General features: G+C 43.1%; 1 protein-coding gene across 2 annotated transcripts in view; it reads left to right on the top strand.

Annotated features, from left to right (window-relative positions):
* LOC147108842 (ubiquitin carboxyl-terminal hydrolase CYLD-like) overlaps nt 1-21,334 on the top strand; it is a 34,779-nt gene that overhangs the window by 1,788 nt on the left and 11,657 nt on the right. The window contains exons 2-10 of one of the 2 annotated variants that reach the window (XM_086005742.1): nt 107-292; nt 4,414-4,875; nt 7,099-7,231; nt 9,925-10,271; nt 12,340-12,505; nt 14,411-14,552; nt 16,887-16,994; nt 18,146-18,225; nt 19,955-20,021. In XM_086005742.1, the coding sequence (XP_085861868.1) occupies nt 4,420-4,875; nt 7,099-7,231; nt 9,925-10,271; nt 12,340-12,505; nt 14,411-14,552; nt 16,887-16,994; nt 18,146-18,225; nt 19,955-20,021 (1,499 nt within the window). In that variant the 5' untranslated portion in view covers nt 107-292; nt 4,414-4,419. The remainder of the gene's footprint in view (nt 1-106; nt 293-4,413; nt 4,876-7,098; nt 7,232-9,924; nt 10,272-12,339; nt 12,506-14,410; nt 14,553-16,886; nt 16,995-18,145; nt 18,226-19,954; nt 20,022-21,334) is intronic. The other variant, XM_086005743.1, reaches the window with a different exon arrangement.

Below are 21,334 nucleotides of genomic sequence, written 5' to 3'. Positions count from 1 at the left end.
TTAAAGAACTGGTTAATGGATGCTGATGTGATGATGTAAGGTGGATCGGTACAGGTCCTGGAATACTCTCTTTTGCTAATGTAATTGTGCCGCATTACCACCATAGGGCTTGAATTGAACACTGGATCACTAAAACAAGACCAGTATGTTTAGCAATGGACCAATAATGGGAGTCGGTGAATTCATTCCGATGCCAATGTGAACTCACTACACCGTGATTCAACACCAGGAAGCATCTTTATGGAGGCACTTTTGCAAAATATCTTGAATATATACCTGCGTATAAGATACAGTAAGTACACTACTTGTAAAGAAACTGGAAGCTGTAGGAGTGCGTGGCCAAATCTTGTACTTTAGCTTGAGATGTGTATTTCACCTTCAGGAGCCGTGTAAGGGAGGTGGAAGACTGATTGTTCTTATTCCTCTCAAAAGAACAATGAGGCAAGTTTATTCACTGTTGCCCATCCTACTCGATGTCTTTATCAATGATGTGTTAGCTGGCATCGTAAGGGACAGTCATGGATTGTCTGTTCCAGGCGTTTCTGAAAGATTTGTGGCACTCTTTTTATAAATGAAATTGTGCTGTTGTCAGACTCTCCAGGGAACTTAAGTGTCCTGTACTCAACATCTTGAACAATAGGGTAACCATCAAGATATGGTGCCTCCAACTGCACTATTATATCTTTGCATGGCCCAAGAGGGGACGCTGAGGGTTTTGATTGGAAGGTGCGAGGGGAATCTATCCAAATTATTGATTTATTTTTGTATCTTGGTCTTCTGGTAGATGCCAACTTTAGCTTGGACACGGTTCTTTGGGATCCTGCTGAGAAGAGGCAAAAGGTGCTTTGGCCTTTCTTGTCTGTCTTTGCTTCCAATTAAGTCACACTGCAGGCAGAACTTGTGTCCAAACTGTTCTGCTTCATGGCTTGGAACGCTCGGGCATGGAATGAAAGAACTTTCTTCAGTCCTCGGGAGATGTCCAGGACCGAGCTGTGAGAAGGATTTATAGCAAATTGCAGAGAGGAAAGACTTTGGCCTACATTGATCTATTGCGCAGCACTCTGAAGGGGAAGCAGCTTTCCAATGGGCACATCTCTTTGCCACATTGCTGAGAGCCTAAATTAAGTTGGTGATGAGTAAATGTGATAAATGGCAATGGGTTTGAACGTGTAGAACATTAAGATGGTTGGCACATCACAAGCTATCCTGCATAAGGCCCTCCACCATGCTGAAGGCAGCTTTCCTTCATTTGGGGAAACTGAGGCTGAGCACAACAGCTCCTAGAAGACATTATGTGGAGGCTGAGCACAGCAGCTCCTAGAAGACATTATGTGGAGGCTGAGCACAGCAGCTCCTAGAAGACATTATGTGGAGGCTGAGCACAACAGCTCCTAGAAGACATTATGTGGAGGCTGAGCACAGCAGCTCCTAGAAGACATTATGTGGAGGCTGAGCACAACAGCTCCTAGAAGACATTATGTGGAGGCTGAGCACAACAGCTCCTAGAAGGCATTATGTGGAGGCTGAGCACAACAGCTCCTAGAAGGCATTATGTGGAGGCTGAGCACAGCAGCTCCTAGAAGGCATTATGTGGAGGCTGAGCACAACAGCTCCTAGAAGGCATTATGTGGAGGCTGAGCACAACAGCTCCTAGAAGGCATTATGTGGAGGCTGAGCACAGCAGCTCCTAGAAGACATTATGTGGAGGCTGAGCACAGCAGCTCCTAGAAGACATTATGTGGAGGCTGAGCACAGCAGCTCCTAGAAGACATTATGTGGAGGCTGAGCACAACAGCTCCTAGAAGGCATTATGTGGAGGCTGAGCACAACAGCTCCTAGAAGGCATTATGTGGAGGCTGAGCACAACAGCTCCTAGAAGACATTATGTGGAGGCTGAGCACAACAGCTCCTAGAAGACATTATGTGGAGGCTGAGCACAACAGCTCCTAGAAGACATTATGTGGAGGCTGAGCACAACAGCTCCTAGAAGACATTATGTGGAGGCTGAGCACAACAGCTCCTAGAAGGCATTATGTGGAGGCTGAGCACAACAGCTCCTAGAAGACATTATGTGGAGGCTGAGCACAGCAGCTCCTAGAAGACATTATGTGGAGGCTGAGCACAACAGCTCCTAGAAGGCATTATGTGGAGGCTGAGCACAACAGCTCCTAGAAGGCATTATGTGGAGGCTGAGCACAGCAGCTCCTAGAAGACATTATGTGGAGGCTGAGCACAGCAGCTCCTAGAAGACATTATGTGGAGGCTGAGCACAACAGCTCCTAGAAGACATTATGTGGTGGCTGAGCACAACAGCTCCTAGAAGGCATTATGTGGAGGCTGAGCACAACAGCTCCTAGAAGGCATTATGTGGAGGCTGAGCACAGCAGCTCCTAGAAGACATTATGTGGAGGCTGAGCACAGCAGCTCCTAGAAGACATTATGTGGAGGCTGAGCACAACAGCTCCTAGAAGGCATTATGTGGAGGCTGAGCACAACAGCTCCTAAAAGACATTATGTGGAGGCTGAGCACAGCAGCTCCTAGAAGACATTATGTGGAGGCTGAGCACAACAGCTCCTAGAAGACATTATGTGGAGGCTGAGCACAACAGCTCCTAGAAGGCATTATGTGGAGGCTGAGCACAGCAGCTCCTAGAAGACATTATGTGGAGGCTGAGCACAGCAGCTCCTAGAAGACATTATGTGGAGGCTGAGCACAACAGCTCCTAGAAGACATTATGTGGAGGCTGAGCACAACAGCTCCTAGAAGGCATTATGTGGAGGCTGAGCACAGCAGCTCCTAGAAGACATTATGTGGAGGCTGAGCACAGCAGCTCCTAGAAGACATTATGTGGAGGCTGAGCACAACAGCTCCTAGAAGACATTATGTGGAGGCTGAGCACAACAGCTCCTAAAAGACATTATGTGGAGGCTGAGCACAGCAGCTCCTAGAAGACATTATGTGGAGGCTGAGCACAACAGCTCCTAGAAGACATTATGTGGAGGCTGAGCACAACAGCTCCTAGAAGACATTATGTGGAGGCTGAGCACAACAGCTCCTAGAAGGCATTATGTGGAGGCTGAGCACAGCAGCTCCTAGAAGACATTATGTGGAGGCTGAGCACAGCAGCTCCTAGAAGACATTATGTGGAGGCTGAGCACAACAGCTCCTAGAAGACATTATGTGGAGGCTGAGCACAGCAGCTCCTAGAAGACATTATGTGGAGGCTGAGCACAGCAGCTCCTAGAAGACATTATGTGGAGGCTGAGCACAGCAGCTCCTAGAAGACATTATGTGGAGGCTGAGCACAGCAGCTCCTAGAAGACATTATGTGGAGGCTGAGCACAGCAGCTCCTAGAAGACATTATGTGGAGGCTGAGCACAGCAGCTCCTAGAAGGCATTATGTGGAGGCTGAGCACAACAGCTCCTAGAAGGCATTATGTGGAGGCTGAGCACAACAGCTCCTAGAAGGCATTATGTGGAGGCTGAGCACAGCAGCTCCTAGAAGGCATTATGTGGCGGCTGAGCACAGCAGCTCCTAGAAGACATTATGTGGAGGCTGAGCACAGCAGCTCCTAGAAGGCATTATGTGGAGGCTGAGCACAACAGCTCCTAGAAGGCATTATGTGGAGGCTGAGCACAACAGCTCCTAGAAGGCATTATGTGGAGGCTGAGCACAGCAGCTCCTAGAAGACATTATGTGGAGGCTGAGCACAGCAGCTCCTAGAAGGCATTATGTGGAGGCTGAGCACAACAGCTCCTAGAAGGCATTATGTGGAGGCTGAGCACAGCAGCTCCTAGAAGGCATTATGTGGAGGCTGAGTATGAGGCCACATGCAAAAATAGCCAAAATTTGGTGCCTAGCATGGAGTTGCAGGTTGGTGTGTAGTTGCTGCTGAAGCTCTGTACCTCCAGCTTGTAGAAGCAGCATTTGGTGTGTGAACATGCTGTGGTCAGGAGGGTGTCGGTGAGTTGTGCTGCTAACGAGTAGTTTCTGATGTCAGGTCATAGAGTCATAACGGCACAGAAGGAGGCCATTTGGCCCATCAAGTCTGTGCCGGCTCTCTGTAGAGCAATCCAGTCAGTCCCACTCCTGAGGGGTTTAAACCCTGTCTGATTTGACTGCCCACTTTGGTGTGGCCTTTATAGAGTCAGCAGGATTCCCAGTTCGCTCGCCTGGAGATGGAAAGTTGGATCCAGATCAGCCCTCCGTGGTATACTCAATAATCCGACACATGAGCCAGGCAGGCCTGCAATATCCAGCACACTACTCTTGTGTTGATAGGCCAGGGTTTTTTTTGAACTGCTGCGAACCCCTTCCTTCAAATCCTGCTGTCTAATGATGCGATGATCTTGTATTCATTCTTGTGCCCTATAAATTATAAAAGCTCCCCATTAATACAATCTTTTTCAGGTTCAAATGTTTTTCGGCTTTGGATTACCCAAAATCAGAATGGGAGGAACTGAAAAAGATAAACATTATTTTATTGTGATGAAAGAATTTACTGCAAGCAGAAAGAAGATCCAGAAAGGCTCATTGGGATATTTCAACAGGTCAGAAACTGAGGAATTATCTTCTGCAGTTGTGGACTGCTACAAACAGACACTAAAGTCACTGCCAGTGAAGCAAGAAGATTTAAAAGAAATCAGCAAGGATGAAGCAGAGTTGCTTGTTGAAATCCAGGACATTCCTCGTCGATGTGAGCTCATTCAGGATGAAAAGCTCTTCAAATCTATTTCTAACATAAAAATTAATGACATTGTACAAGTGAGGGTGAACCGGGTGAATGGAGTCGGAATTGTCAAAAATATTAAAAATTCTCCAAGAGAAAATGGATTGAAACTGCATGGAGCAGTGTTCCAAGTAGAGATGGTGGTAAGCAGCAAATAACTGGAGAACTTTACGGGGTGGGGGGTTACTGTCAAACCTTTGTAACACATTCCAACTCCACAAGGCATTGATAATGTAAAATAGTGATGATGAGCCACCGGATTGTTAGCAGTCTCGGTGTATATTCTGCATAGAAGGTGTAATCTGGGGAAGTGGGCTTGAAGTACTTCAAGGTGTAGGAAAAGGTATGATTGGTCCTGTCTTGTCCAGCAGTCAGATTTTTCTGACTAGGTGACAAACCCCTTGGCTCAACTGTATCTTCTTGCTCGGGGGGTTGGGTTGCTTATGTAAAATTCAGTTACTTGGCTCAGAAGGACTTCCTGGTAGCCCAGTGGTTAATCTGACTTTTTCTATAGTTTGGGCTTCCATTGTTTACATTGAGGTTCAAAATGGGACAGCTCTGATGATTTGGGTTTTGCACACTGGCTGTATTATCCATGGACATCAGATTTCAATTTCAGTGAGTCAGAGGGACATCAGATTTCAATTTCAGTGAGTCAGAGTAACATCATGTAAAAATACCAGATATGTATATAAAAAAAACTATACCTTTTTATTCCAGCATGATTAGAGTGCAACAAAGTTGAGACAGTTTGGAAAACTTGGACGTGTAAATTGATTTCCATATTAGTGTTGGAAATGATTTTGTTTTGGTTTTCACAGAATCACAGAATCACAGAAACCCCACAGTGCAGATAGAGGCTATTTCGGCCCATCGAGCCTGCACCGACACATATCCCACCCGATCCCCGTAACCCCTACACCATCACATATCCCACCCTATCCCCGTAACCCCACGTATTTAATCCCCCTAACACTAAGGGTCAATTTATCTTGTGCTTCCCCAGATAAGGGAATGGGATAGAGACTTGATCCCAGGCCCTTGACAGTATATAACAATATGCAAGAAAATGAAGGGAGGTAGCGTTTGATTTCTTTCCTCTGTGGTATGTGTCTATCCCTTCCCACGTTGAATTGGCTGACAATGAGCAATTCAATGTGTCGGAATTTGTAGGTGTACTATATGGCACTATATTGTATCACCATGAATGTCGAATTTGATTTTCACTCTAGCATACTGCAGGTATTGGACTTGGTTGTAATTTTTGCATGGTATCGTCTCCCAGGCCGCACAGCTTTCTCTGGCTGCGTTAGGCAGGTAGATGAGCCTCTGGGCGTGCGTCTCTTGGTTTGGCTGCCTGTTTGATTCAGCTCCAGAGTGCCCCCCTTTTCCAGATTCTAGATAAAAAGCTATAGAAAGTGACTTGTTAATTTTTCTTGCTGTTGCTTTTTCATTTGTGCTTTTCATCCCCAAGTTGCTCTGGTTTTCACATTGGCCCAGAAATTCGGGTCGGAGGCTTCCCGCGGGTGTAAGCCCCCGACCTGCACTTACATAGCGCGCCGGCCGTTGAGCTGTGGGCCCGCGTGGGATTCCGATCCTGGGCCGCCTCCAACTGCCGGCGCGCAGTGCTTGCGTATCCCAGGGGCGCAGTTAGTTCGATGCGTCCCCTGGGATCACGTGGGCCATGGAGAGCCAATCGGAGCAGGGAATGCTTCATTCATAAGTTTGACAGGAAGAGCTGTCAAACTTATAAATACTATAAGCCCCAAAACATCACTAAATCTTCAAATAAATTTTTTAAATAAACTATAAATTACATGAAATAACTTTTAAACAATAATTTAAATTTTTGAAAAAAATAATTTTATTTTCTAACGGGGCTAAAAATAAACTTACCTTTCTTTAAAGTATTTAAAAATAATAAAGCTGTGGAAAAAATGTTTTAATTTTAATTATTTCACCACTTACCTTGTAAAAAGCAGGCCTTGCGACTGCTTTTTACATGTCTAACTTCTGGAGACTTACCTTCCCGGGAAAACCTGCAAAAAAAACGTAAGTTCGATGCGCACGCGCAGCCTCTCCCGCGCACGCGTTCGACCTCTGAACCCCTTTTCAGGGGAACGGAAGTGCCGGTTTCCCGCGCGTGCGCAGTGCATGCACGGAACCGGCACTTCCATTGGGCTTACGGGTGAGTACCCCGTGCGTACTCGCCCGTGGAGACCCGAATGTTTGGGCCAATAGCGATCAGTTTGAGGCTACGTAGAGCTTGTGTTTTCTTCCAAACTTCAGACAACCACAGAGCAACAGTTCTCTGGTTACAATGTTGCCTTACATCAAATGTTTTTTCCCCCTCCATCTCGATGTAGGAAGCAGAAGACCATAAAACAAAGGAGAGGAAATGTCTCATCGATGTTAATGCAGGAAACATCACTTTTGCAAGTAATACTGAAGTAGAGCCACCTGGTACAAATGATAAAGAAAGTAAATTGCACAGTGATGGTAGGTTTAAACATCAAGTTGATCCTTTTCTTTGTGCTTATTAGGTGTGTATTTTGTGCACGTGTCTGTCTATGTATGGGCATCTATCAATGGCATTAGAACATTTTATTTTTTAATGCTGGTCTAGAAGTATCTCCATATTCTAGGTCGCTGACATTTTACAGTGTTCCATCTGTTGATCCAATGCTAATTTACCAGGTTTCCGTAGTATAGATCCCTCATGAGCTATGGAGAGGGAGCTCCCTGCATTGACAGAAGATGGGTACTGCAGCCTTTTAATGCTCCATGAGCGAGGCAGATTTAAAGTGGTGGTGTATCCTTACAAATGTTGGCCATCCAATATCCTCTTCGATGTAACTCTGGGTACATGGCTTGGAGCCTGGAAAAGAAAAAAAAATAGAAATTAAAAGCCCTTTCGTGTTCGTGGTTTTCAAACTTTTTAATATAGGAGACCCGGGCAAATATTAACACACTTGTCCTAATTTCCCCAAATCCCTGTCAGCTACCCAAAAGAAAATAGTGTTAAAATTGCATAAAACATTTAGTATTAGCAACAGAAGGTATCTGCTCGTTAGTTAACAGTACAACAAATATAGTAAAATGACTTCAAAATTAAAAAAATATATAGCTCTCCAGCACCCTACAGTGACTTAGTCGGAATGATGAGGTTGCATTGCTCTTCACGATACAGGAAACTTTCGAAAAGTCCGGAAAGCTCTATCTACCGGCAAAATTCAGGAGCCGTTTTCTATAAGTTTTTTTTACTTCTCGTTGCTTTTTTTTTCCCAGTCAGGCTCTGCAAGGTCTGTAGCTATAGCAACAGCTTCAGCTAGAGACGCTTGCAGCTGCAGCTGACTGTTTTGAAGCTGTTGCTAAGCAACAGGGTTTGTTGATTCACACGGAGCTGAAAAGCTCTGTATGTTTTAACATTAGCGCTGGTTTATGCGGCAGTTTTGATCTAACGGCACCAGCTCGGTCCCGTCAGTGCCGGATACCAGAAAGTTTCCTGTATGTAATTTTGTGGGGCAATTACTGACTAGGGGATAGCAAGGGAAACTTGTTTTGGAAGAGAATTCCAAGTGGTAGGCATGTAGTGGCTGAAAGATCACCTAGGAATAATGGTGGAGCACATAGGGTAGATCTCTCTTTATTTTCGTGTAAATCTAAATTTTGTGAGGGGAGAAGAAATAGATGAGAAAAAACTCTCAAACTTTATAACCTACCATAAGTTCCTATTGTTCATCCTTTATCTAGAAATTCTACGTAACTTTTTTTTCCTCAATCAATTCACCAATGTTATAAAATATTCAGTATATTTTCTTTGTGTCCGATTTATTCAGTCCAGTATTAGATGAGCACACTGGTTGTTATGACCAGGCTAACGAGCCATAAGCAACCTGAGTGAGACACTGGTCTCATTAAGTAACCAAATACTTAACTTAATTACAATTTTATTGTGCCGTGGTGAGTTGAGCTGTGTCTGTATACGCAGTAATCAGCTTCGCGATGTGGATCCAAAGCACAATTTCAAACAAGTTCACTTAAAAGAAAAGAACTAAAATAAACCACTACCAAATGTACACGTGGTAGTTGACTGTCTGTTTTCCAACCAACCCCTCCCAGCTCTTTCTGAATTTGAATTCTTTTGAGAAGATTAAGCTCACCATGCAGGTTGTTATTGGGTAACTGGAATGACACTTCAATAATTTTTCCTAAAACAAAACTCAAAGAAGCCCCTGTAGTGCAATCGATAGAAAGATTCAATTTTCTGTACCAATTGTCGTCCTGATCAAACCCAACTCCAGAGACGTGCACATAATCTAAGCTGACACTTCAGTGCAGTACTGAGGAAGTGCTGCATTGTCGCAGGTGCCACCTTTTGGAGGCGACGTTAAACCGAGGCCCTGTCTGCCCCCTCGGGTGGATGTAAAATATCCCACGGCACTGTTCAAAAGAGCAATGGCGTTTCTTCCGGTAAACCAGCCAGTATTTATCCATTAACCAATATCACTAAAACCGATTATCTGGTCAGGTATCTCATTGCTGTTTGTGGGGCCTTGCTGTGCACAAATTGGCTGATGTGTTTCCCTACATTATAACAGTTACTGCACTTCAATTGGCTGTAAAGTGCTTTGGGATGTCCCGAGGTTGTGAAAGGCGCTATATAAATGCAAGTCCTTTTCTTTTATGACCCATCAGAGTGAAATGATTGACAACTTATTGCAGAATTATGGACTTTTTACGCTGCGGACTTGTGCCCAATAAACTAGGTGAAACTTGCCAAACTCATTTTTTTAAAAGATCGCTTTAGTGTGGGCTGCATTTAACCCAAGACCAATTGACTGACATCAAGCTCTCCCACTCTATATTTTTTAACTGAAGGGTTTGTATGTAATTTGTTTTTCAGTTGCTAACACCTGGGTTCAGCCTGTGGAGATTTTCCTTTAATGCTCTTGATGTCTTTGTCAACTCGTCAGGGAAGAGTACCTGGTTAATATGGGAAGAGCCCCCTTTCCTCTCTCTTACCTTCAAAAAGCCAAGAGTAGAAAATCTCGCTCTGGAAGCCTGAGTAGTATAGTTGGCAGTGTCAGAGTAGGGTTGCATATGAGGATGTATTATTTTTATTCTGTGATCTTTGTGCTATAACAATGAAATATCAGTGGTTCGACCTTATCCTGTTACCTTCTCTGTAGATGCAAAAAACCAGAGCAAATACCCAGCTGGAAGTCCATCCCAACAAATCAGGTTGTCTTCCAGAAGAGTGGAAAAAGAAAATGGAGATCCAGCATCATTTCTCCCACCTGTTTCCACACCGGACCATTCAAAGAACTCTTCTAAACACTACACTCCTAAAACTCATATTCCAGTGATGTCTGCCCCATCCAGCCCTGATCCTCTACTCGCGGAGAGTGAAAATCCTGCTCTGGAGCTTGAGTCGATGGTGGAAGTGAGGTTGTCTAATGATGCTATAGTCTATGGAGTTATTCGATGGATTGGAAAACCAGAAGGATCCAGTGTTCGCTGTGCAGGAATTGAATTGGTGAGTCTGGGTGCGTGGACATTTGCTTTGAGCTGTGTGCATGCATATAATTTTCAGTTTAAAAAAAAAAAAAAAAAAAAATATTTCTACATTAAGGGTGTCAATTGTTTAGTGATGTTACCAAGAAGCTTGCTCTAATACCTTCTGCCATTCGGAAAAACACACATTTGAACGACCTTTCACCTCTTGAATATTTTGTGCATATATCAGTAGTTGTGCAATATGATTAAACACCCTGTGGGAGGAGCAGCGTAATGTACTAGCAACGTTGCTGCTGGTGTACAATCCAGATTGTCTGCTCATTTGAACATCACACCATGCTGTTGCTCACATGATGGGCTCTTGTGCAATTTTCTAAAGAAAAATCAACTAACGTGTTTAAAAAAAAAAAAAATAACTACAGGAAACTCTTTGGTATCCGGGACCGGCGTGTAGCTGGTTGATTAAAAATTCCGGAGAGGGTTATCTACCAAGGCTATTTTTAACAAACAAAAATTAAAAAATCAAGAAATGTGCAGTATACAGTAATTGGGTACTCACCTACAGAATGTTGTGTTAAATGGATGGTGGAAGATGCTTGATTAAGTACAGTACTGCCAGTTGAGGGTAATGCAATGCAGTGACTACCAGCAGCGTGGGAGTCACACAGTACCCCTGTAAAATGGTGGATCAGAAGAGACTATCGGCAGCGCGGGAGCGTCAGACTCCTGTTATTGAGGTGTTCGGATTTCCGACAGCGCCAAGAAGCCGAGTAGTGGCAGTTTGGAGAACTACCCCCACTGACTAACTCGGCCACCGCAGAAGACTCGGACTCGGCAACATTGCCGATTCTTGAGGTGTTGTTTTCGGAGCGAGAATTTTGCCGGTTAATAGAGAATTCTGGATATTTAGGTGCCGTTTAAACGAGAGTTTCCTGTACCTGGTTCTTTTGGGTACATTTATTTAATGCTTGATCATTAGCCACTGAAATTGGGACTGCTGCTGCAGCAGAAGATGAACAAATCTGAATTAGTTTGGGGTTGGGGGTGCAAAGTGTCTGGTCTCGCTACCTTTACAAGTGGTATGGCTTATACTGGGACCTTGCTATATGGGGAAATCTCCCTTGATCTCTCACTCTGTGGAACAGAGCTTTGCAGCTCCAAGATAGTGCACCATATTAGCTTTTTTTGTTGTCATTGGATGCAGAAATTAAGGTCACACTTAAACAGGGGGCTATTGAGATCAACATTGTAATCTGTTTTAGGATTTATTCTTTCTGGTCAAAGTGTAAGCACCATGATGAAATTAAATTGCTTTAAGCATTACCTGGGCAGAAGGGTCGAGAACCAGAGGACACAGATTTAAGATGATTGGCAGAAGAACCAAAGGTGACATGAGGAAAAACATTTTTTTCGCAGCGAGTGGTTATGATCTGGAATGCGCTGCCTGAAAGGGTGGTGGAGGGAGATTCAGTCGTGGCTTTCAAAAGGGAATTGGATAAGTAGTTGAAGGAAAAGAATTTGCAGAGCTACGGGGAAATGGCGGGGGAGTGGGACTAGCTGAGGTGCTCTTGCAGAGAGCCGGCACGGGCTTGAAGGACCGAAGGACCGAATGGCCTCCTTCTGTGCTGTAACCATTCTATGATTACATTGCCCTCCCCTTCCTGAGTGTTCTACATTCTGGTGAAAAGGATGAGAGTTGTGGAGGGCCCGTGATAATTAGGCATTTAGGATGTTGCATTAAATTCTAGCTGCCAAATGATAGTGAGGTGAATATTTGATTCCCCTACTGCTGTACTCCTGATTGCTATGGGGAGGCACTGAGTGGAAGCGAGTTTTGCTTCCAGGGCTTAATCTGAGGGAGCCATCCTGATGTACCTGCTAGTGATTAGTTAGAGTAGCCTGTTTCTCCCTCTTGCCGTTTGTTGTTCCGAGACATAAATATTTTTGCTGAATGGGGATCAAATTAAAAGGAGCATGGCACTCCGGGGGCGGGAGGAGGGGAAAGGGCAACAGTGGAACTAAAGTACAATTTTGCAGTGTTGGGAAATAATATTTATGTCTCTCTCTTTTAAATCATTTATTTGTAGGACTATGAACTAAAAGATGGTGGTGATGGAACTGTGGGGAAAAATCGTTATTTTAAGTGTGAACGGAACAAAGCAATTTTTATACCGTTAAGTCACTGTAAACCAGATGCCCGTTTTATTCCAAGTGTACCGAAGGAAATATCTAACAGTCTAATTCATGCAGCAGGTAAAATTGCCCTTTGTTCTCTGCCAAAATCTTTTGGGGGGGTTTAGGAGGGGAAATTATGACCTGGAGAAAGTATTGGTGTGAACACTGCTAGGCCTGTCGAGTACTGAAGTGCTTTTTTTGGCAGAATAAAGCAACTGTTCAATTTTCTGAGCTGCTTCAGTATCAGAAACCTGTTGGGAGCAGAAGTAGAAAAGGCTGTGTAAAATACTTGAGGACCTGTAAGTTTTCATTTCAGCCTCTGAACCAGAAAATGCTGGATACACCGAGCAGGTCAGACAGCATTTGCGGAGAAAACGGACGGTTTGATGACTCGGGTGTGCGGCCCCTTTGTCAAGCTAATGAACTAGTGTTATTTCTACCTTTGACTAAAATTATATGCAATTTACCTGGTTAGAGAACATAATAGCCCGGAATTTGCGGTCAGGATGATGGCGAACTGTCAGCTTTAGCCGCCATTCCGCCTTTCAAACTGACCGCAACTTCGGGTTTTGCCACAGGCGCGTGTGGAAATCCTGAAGTTGTGGTCTGTCATTGACAGCTCCGAAACTGGCTGCGCTGTGCTGCCCCAACCCTCCCCTCCCCCCACACACACAGCCGGGAAACTGTACAATCAGCCAAATCATTGAAACTGATGAAAACTTCGGTTCTTCCGCAGTAATACCGCTATTACTGCTAAACAAATGTTATGGGGCTGGAAAACTAATTTTAATTTTGTGCAGTGTGAAATTTGTCCATTTTATTAAAAATGTTAATTTCTAAAACTTTTCAAAAAAACAAGTTAACTTTTTTTGAAGTTTGTCCATCCTTATTTCAGGGTTGCCTTTTTCCCTTGTGAGAGCCCCAATCTTTGTTTTACTCTCTAACATTTTTAAACAGTTCGAATTTTAAGCGCTTACTCACTTCCTTGTTCGCTGTCTGAGAATTCTGCGTTTTGATTGGCCTGTTGACCTCACAGCAATTCACACAAGGGAATCCTCACTAACTTTCGTTGCTTTGAATTGAAGGTTGAGAAACCCGAAGTTCTTGACACGGGGATCGTGAGATCCTTGTGCAAAGCGAACTTCGGGTCGGCAGCAGCAAACGCCTTTGCTTCACTGCTGACCGCAAGTTCCGAGTCATTGGTTGGCAGCTTTCATATCTGTAAACATTTAGAAGGGAATGGGGTTATAAACCACTGTACCGTTTGGTAAAGTAGGAGGGAAAGCTCCATTTTGTAGACTGGGCTAATAAACTCGCAAAGGCAAGAGCTAAGCATGAGGTGACAGCGAATGATCAATTTGATTTTTTTTTACATCTGAGTTGGGGATAGAGCAAAGAAGGAGGATTATTCCTATTCCATTATACAGGAAACTTTGTGTTATCCGGAGGCGAACCGTCCGGCAAGCTCGAGCCACCGGCAAAAATCAGGAGCCGTTTTTTATTCTTTTTGTTTCTTTGCTTTTTTTGAACAGTCAAGCTGTGCAAGGTCTGTAGCTAAGCAACAGCTTCAGCTAGAGACGCTACAGAGACGCTTGCCGACTGTTTAGAGGCTGTTGCTAAGCAACAGGGTTTGTTGATTCATACGGAGCTGAAAAGCTCCGTATGTTTCAACATTAGCTCTGGAGTGTACGGCAGTTTTGAGGGAACGGCAGCAGCTCGGTCCCGTCGGTGCCGGATAGCACAAAGTTTCCTGTAGCTAAGTCATTTGGACTTCAGGATTAGACTTTTTCTGTTTTAGTTGAACGTTTTATGTTGTGGCTCAGTTAAGTTGCGGACTGCAATTTTAATATTTTTTTCAATGTTGCATAGTGCTGGGGTTTTCAACCATGCGGCTGCAGGCAACCTGCTGGATTGCTGTCATAATTAGAGTATATTGCAGATGTATGTCAGTATTGATCTAATTTGGCCTGTTTCAATTACAAGAGAAGACAGTTCCAGATGATCTGGCCATCAAAGAGGATGTCCCACCAGTGCGAGAAGAAGAAGCACTCCAGCTGCTGAAGGGAAGAATGAAAGGGATTCAGGGACATTACAACTCTTGTTATCTGGACTCCACAATTTTCAGGTTTGGCTGATGTTTCTAGTTTTAAATCAGCTGCTATAAGCTTCTACTGTTCTTGTGAAGGGGCTGATTGCATGCTGTGCACTGCCAGTTCCTTTTATAAATTAAATTATTGGCACAGCTGAGTTTTAACAATTTACCACGTTTTGAGCAGGGCAAGAAGGAAAACATTGTTCGTGTGTGATGCCCTTTTTTTTTCGGCCATCGTCTGGCCCTATTACTAAACCTTCATTTTTCACAGTTCTGCGCATCTCGTCAATGTGTGGGATAACGGGCCAGAACAGGATCTTTTTTCACCATTTTAAATTATTTTAGAAGTTTATGCAAAATAAGAGCGAGGCAAATGACGGCTGATTTTTGTGCCCCATCCCCCCCTCTCCGCGAATCCAGACAAACCATGACCGCAGTGTGAAAATGTGGCTGTCGGGTAATCTAATTACAATTACAATACTTGTGTGTTAACCCTTTCAATTACGTTGCCCCAGTAGATTACACTTTGCATTGTGTATACAGCACGGTGGCATAGTGGTTAGCACTGTTGCCTCACAGCACCAGGGACCCGGGTTCGAATCTGGCCTCGGGTGACTGCCTGTGTGGAGTTTGCACATTCTCCCCGTGTTTGCGTGGGTTTCCTCCGGGTGCTCCGGTTTCCTCCCACAGTCCAAAGATGTGCGGGTTAGGTTGATTGGCTATGATAAATTGACCCTTAGTGTTAGGGGGATTAAATACGTGGGGTTACGGGGATAGGGTGGGATATGTGTTGGTGTAGGGGTTACGGGGATCGGGTGGGATATGTGTCGGTGCAGGCTCGATGGGCCGAAATGGCCTCTATCTGCACTGTGGGGTTTCTGTGATTTCTCATTTGAGCAGATGCTACAAAAAGCAAAATACTGCAAATGCTGGACATCTGAAATCAAAAGAGGAAATACTGAAAACACTCAGCAGATGCTGATGAGGAATATAAACCCTGGCTTCTGCTTTAGACCAGATGTAGTCTCATTATAAGATGCTGTTTTGCTTCTGGTTGTTGAATTCAGGTTAGGCTGATGGAATGAAAGTTTTGTGTTTCTCGTGGGACAGTCCAACTCAGTTCACAGCCACCAAACGACACATAGTTTGACACTAACTATCACTAAATTCGCCAACTCATTGAAAGGCCATAAGGATGTCTGTTTTTGGAAATAGGAATAGCAGCAATAATGGATGCCTTTCCAAGGTTGTGGCTAATGAGTGCTGCCTCAGAGTTGTGGGTTGACACCTGCAATCTCTGCACCGTTTGAGTTCCCAATCTCTGCTCGTGACCAAGAAGAGCCAGAGAGGCCAAATGGGGTGGAAAAATTGGAGTCATTCCTGGGCCACGTTTATGCACCTCCTAGTAGCTGTTTCAGATTTCATACCTGGGTGTAGATTGCCCTGTTTTGCTGCGACAAATGGGGAGAAAAATAGATTGAATCTATTGAAGCTAAGTCAGGAAAAAGTAGAGGGAGCTGTTTTCCCCTCAACTTGGCTTATGCTATAGCTGATCTCCAGGTGCTTAATGCTGACGCCAGATGTCAATAGTAGAAAATGTTCCATTCCCAGCTCTGATAACCTTTATAACAGTATAAATAAGAACATACTCCATTGTAGCTCCTTCGTAGCGAGAGGGTTTGAGTACAGGAACAAGGATGTCTTGCTGCAGTTGTACAGGGCCTTGGTGAGACCACATCTTGAGTATTGTGTGCAGTTTTGGTCACCTTATCTGAGGAAGGATGTTCTTGCCATGGAGGGAGTGCAGCGAAGATTCACCAGACTGATACCTGGGATGGCAGGAATGACGTATGAGGAGAGATTGGGTCGATTGGGCTTATACTTGCTGGAGTTTAGAAGAATGAGAGGGGATCTCATTGAAACTTATAAAATTCTAACAGGACTAGACAGACTAGATGCAGGAAGGATGTTCCCGATGGCCGGGGAGTCCAGAACCAGGGGTCACAGTCTAAGGATAAGGGATAAGCCATTTAGGACAGAGATGAGGAGGAATTTCTTCATCCAGTGAGTGGTGAACCTGTGGAATTCTCTACCACAGAAGGCAGTTGAGGCCAATTCATCAACTATATTCAAGAAGGAGTTGGATATATTTCATAAGGCTAAAGGGATCAAGGGATATGGGGAGAAAGCAGGGACAGGGTACTGAGTTTGGATGATCAGCCATGATCTCATTAAATGGCGGAGCAGGCTCGAGGGGCCGAATGGCCTACTCCTGCTCCTATCTTCTATGTTTCTATGAATCAGATGATTATTGTTTTACTTCCCATTGAATGTCATTATTGATTTAAAACAATGTTTTTTTTCCAGCTTATTCACATTCACGTCAGTATTGGACAGTATACTTCACATGCCTGGAGAACACGATGAGAACATTCAACGTATATTGAGGGAAGACATAGTCAACCCATTACGAAAGTGAGTGAGGATCATACTTGCAACCCTGTACCTGACAGTTTTAAAGATTTCTACAATTTTTATCTTTTTTGCCAATTTAAAATTTTGGTAAGAATTATCACCTACGAATATGTAGGTCCAGAATTTGCGGTCAGCGGCGAAGCGAAGGTGTTCGCCGCTGGCCCTGAAGTAAGCTTCACGCAAAGATCTCGTGATCTCTGTGTCGAGAAGTTTGGGTTTTCCGACGCGTATTTCAAATCCAACGGTATTTAGTGGGGTTCCCCTAGTGCGAGCTGCAGTGACGCCAACAAGCTGTCTTAAGCAGCCAATCAAAACGCAGAAAACGAACCAGGAAGTGAGTAAGCTCTTAAAATTCTAACTTAAAAAAAATGTTGGAGAGAGCAAAACAAAGATTGGGCTTCTCACATGTGGAAAAGGCAAACCTGAAATAAAGATGAACAAACTTTAAAACTAAAAATTAATTAAAACCCAGTTAAATAACAGTGTGGACCAAGGATTGTAACAATAGACCACTTATACTGGGCTCTATGATCTCGCATATGCCATCTCTCCTATCTTCTTCAAAGGCAGGCTGAACAGCAGTCTAGTAAAACAAGGCTGATGGGGAAACCAACAAGCTGGTTTATTTTCACATGAAATATGGGTGAACAGAATACAATTTTTCAATTCCCTACTGCTGCTCTTACCATTAAACAACGACGTTTCCAACCACCCATTGTCTGCAGGCTTTTTAATGTCAGAAAGGTATGCTCAAATTCTGGGAATTAACCATTTCTAAACAGAATGTGACCCTGTAGTTATTATACATTATAAATTAAACCAAAATTCCCTTCTAGTCCAAATAGCTAAAAATGGCAGTATGTTACACTTGTTTTTTTGCTGTGATGCCTACACAGATGAGTAGCCTAGTACTCTCTACACCTGTTCGTGAAGTGTGACCACTTCGATGAGGCAGTGGAAGTCTGTCTGAACTTTTGGAACTGTAACCCAAGAGATGCTGCCTTGGTGAGGAAAAAGAGGGCGGGGAAATGATTAGTGTAGAAGTGTTCTGAAATATTGCCCTTTTGTAATTTTTTCTGTAATCTAGGATCCGGATTTTTAAATAAGTGTTCAAGACACCAAGGGTTAACCAACAAATCCTTTGATCCTAGGACTGGGGTTGTGAATGCAGATAAGGTGACGAAATTGAGGAAACTATTAGGATGTGACACGTTTATTTCAGCAGAGAAGGGTAACTATATTTTATTATTTTTTTGGATAAGTAACATTCTATAGAAGCTAATTGATATCTCAACATTATAGCATGTTGTAATGATTTGACATACTGCTGGTTTGTTACGTTAGTTTGTAAGCCAAAAAGCTATCTTCCATACTACGTGATATGTGCGTGTCACTGTTCTCCATTGAATATCTTTTATTTCTTCTGTATATAAAATTCTCCGTCTCTTGTACCGCTTTAGACATAATCACTGTCTCTTTTTCCAAATTTTGACACACAAGTTTTGCTCTTTTGGTGGGGGAAGTTATGACATTAATTTAAACGAGAATTGACTTAATATTTAATTGGGACAATTAATTTGTAATTGGCAGTTATGTAGAGGACTGAGTAACGCATGTTATGACAGAGAATGCAAGTGATGGAACAATTTATACAATTTATTTTTGTTAATACTGTTCAGTTGTAGTCACATTTGTGGTAGAATTGTTTCTTAATCGGCATAATTTTTTGGTATCCTATTAGACGCTTACACTTCCTGTCCTTCCTCTTGGAAGCAGAGGACAGAGCTGTTTGTGCAATCCTGATCTCCCCGTGGTCACAGTCAATATTGACATGTGTCAGCTGTGAGCAGTGGCGTTCTGCTTAGTTTGGGGGCGGGGAGGACCAAGGGGGAAAACACTGATGAGTGGTGACGCTACTTTTTTCTTCCACTTGTCCAGCTATCTGCACAGTTCTCTCTGTCTTAACCCAAACACTGGAATAATAAAACTCAACAGCACAGTTGATCATACAGGTTCAGATTTAAAGTTGTGACCCTGTGGTTTTGTGGAATAAGCCACGTCCACTATTCGGGCCACCTGGCTATTGACTTGGCATCTGCCTTTCAAAATTTACCCAACTACTTTTTATGTTTTTTGTTATTGTGGATGTACTGTGTGTATATCAGACAACTATAAAATTAACCTTTTTGTGTGTTTTCTTTCAGTAATCTAGCTTATTTATTGCACTTCTGTGCTTCCCCGTTCAATATTTTTTTTTACCCTGTATCCTAGCATAAGCTCAATCAAAACTATGATCTTCAGAATTAATTGTTTATGCATTTTATGCACTAAAATAAATCAGATGATTCAATAAGTTAGATCCTTTTAAGATTTTTTTTCTTCTCTTGCTCTCTCACTCATGCACTCAAATATAGGATGCACACACTTTCTGTCCAGGTCGTGTCTAATACAAATTTCTGTGGAGAAAAAAAAATGATTAAGAATAAAGTAAGTCATTTGCAATATGCAGAAAATGAGCAGAAGGGGGAGTGGGACTAACTGGACTGGTCTTCCAAAGTGCCGGCGCAGACTTGATGGGCCGAATGGCCGCCTTCTGTGCTGTGATGTGAACCAAACCATCAGCAAGCTCTTGATTGACTTTTCCACAAACAAAGGCAGGGTTCTTCTGGTCTCCAGCCTAAATAGCAGTTAACCTTTGAATGATCTGGCCCAGTATTTATTTTAAATCGTTTAGACTTTGTAGCCTTATAGGGACACACCTAGATGTTTGCAGTATAGCGATGCATTGTGTGATAATGCGCCTGCCCTTATAAATCAGAGTATCAGCTGCCTTATCATGAGCATGCCATGGGCGTTCCTCCAATATATATATCTTATTCAACCATTGTAACTAAGTAAAATTAAAGTGATTAATACTGTTTATCTAAACATGAACACACTGTTTGATTTTCAAATTTTAGATCCAGAAGAATTTATCAATGTCCTACTGCATGAAGTCATGGCTGTTGATCCATTGCTAAAGATCAGGTAGTTTTTACAATGTATTTTATATCTTTTTTTTCTCCTGAAGATAGTGAATTTTGCCAGGACACAGTTTCACAGGTCACAACTGCCTATTTGTGCTCAGCTCCTGTGAGTCTAGACAGTTCGTGAGAGTCTAGACAGGACATATTGTCAGACTATTGGACCATGATGGTCATCACAGTTGAGCCCAATCCTAGCTTACTTGATGTCCATTGGCAGATTCCTTTTCTTCATTCCCTCCCTAGCTGAGGATGCTCAGGCCAATTGTAAACCTCAAACTAAGTTCAGGTCACTCAGCACAGGCTTTGAATTGCTTCTGGGACCTATTGGTCTATGTGGCTGTTTGCAGTGTAACAGTCACCCATTGAAGGTGCTCCGATGACAGTTTTAAAATCAAGGGAAACTGGGCTTCAGACAACATACAAACTACTAGCTCTAATTTCTAACTTCAATTTTGTCAGTTCCTCTACACAGAAGAAATCAGTTTGAAAGTGGATGTTTTAATCTATTCAGAGCGATCATTAGTTGCTGTGAAGAGATTTGTTTCTCTTGTCACCAGATGTCACTGTTTAGTAGTGGCTTAAGTGCAAGTCTGAGAGTTCAGTGCATGGATTCTCTGTTTTATCTTGATAGAGTGACCGTCATCACACAGAAAACCCTTCCGTTTAATCATTGGTGCAAAACCTATTTAGGAATACAATTAAAAAATCTCTCCCATGTTGACAATTTACTGTTTCCTTTTCTTTATTTAGGAGGTTAGTGTGATATCTGGTGACAATAGGCTACTAACAATGTCACCAGAGCAATAAATGGCTGCTCAATGTGAGTGGAAAACATATACTGTAGAAATTCAATTTTGTGTAGGTGAAATTGTTAAAATGAGTGCTGGGAGCTTCAGAGCAGTTCCTGTGTATTAAATGCAATTTGTTTGGAGCCTGGAATTTCCCTTTTAAGTGTTTGTGTTCTAGTAATGGGCTTTTTAATGGGTAGATTGAACATTTTTGTCTTGGCTATTACTTAGTGAGGTGCACTTTAGGAAGCAAGTGCAACACACTCAATAAAAATGTGCAAATATGGCTGCCAGAACTTATCTGTTATTTCCTTACAGACAGGAGAGAAGAAGTTTAATTTTCTGTGTCCTGTATCAGCTTGGATGTCCTGGTGGCCTTGAATAATTGATATCTATGGTTATGTCTGACTCAGCTTCAGGCTTCCGAATGCTTAGCTGTAGATGCAACCCTGTTTTCCAAGTTCATCAACCCTCGAAACTGGTTAATATTTTATAACTTGTGGTTGTATTTATGGACATTTAAAAC

This window comes from Somniosus microcephalus, chromosome 13, assembly GCF_052327205.1.
Source record: "Somniosus microcephalus isolate GS21.2 chromosome 13, FLI_Smic_1.0, whole genome shotgun sequence".
Classification (NCBI taxonomy): Eukaryota; Metazoa; Chordata; class Chondrichthyes; order Squaliformes; family Somniosidae; genus Somniosus; species Somniosus microcephalus.
Note: the sequence above shows the minus strand (reverse complement) of the source record. Positions and strands in the feature narration are given on the sequence as shown.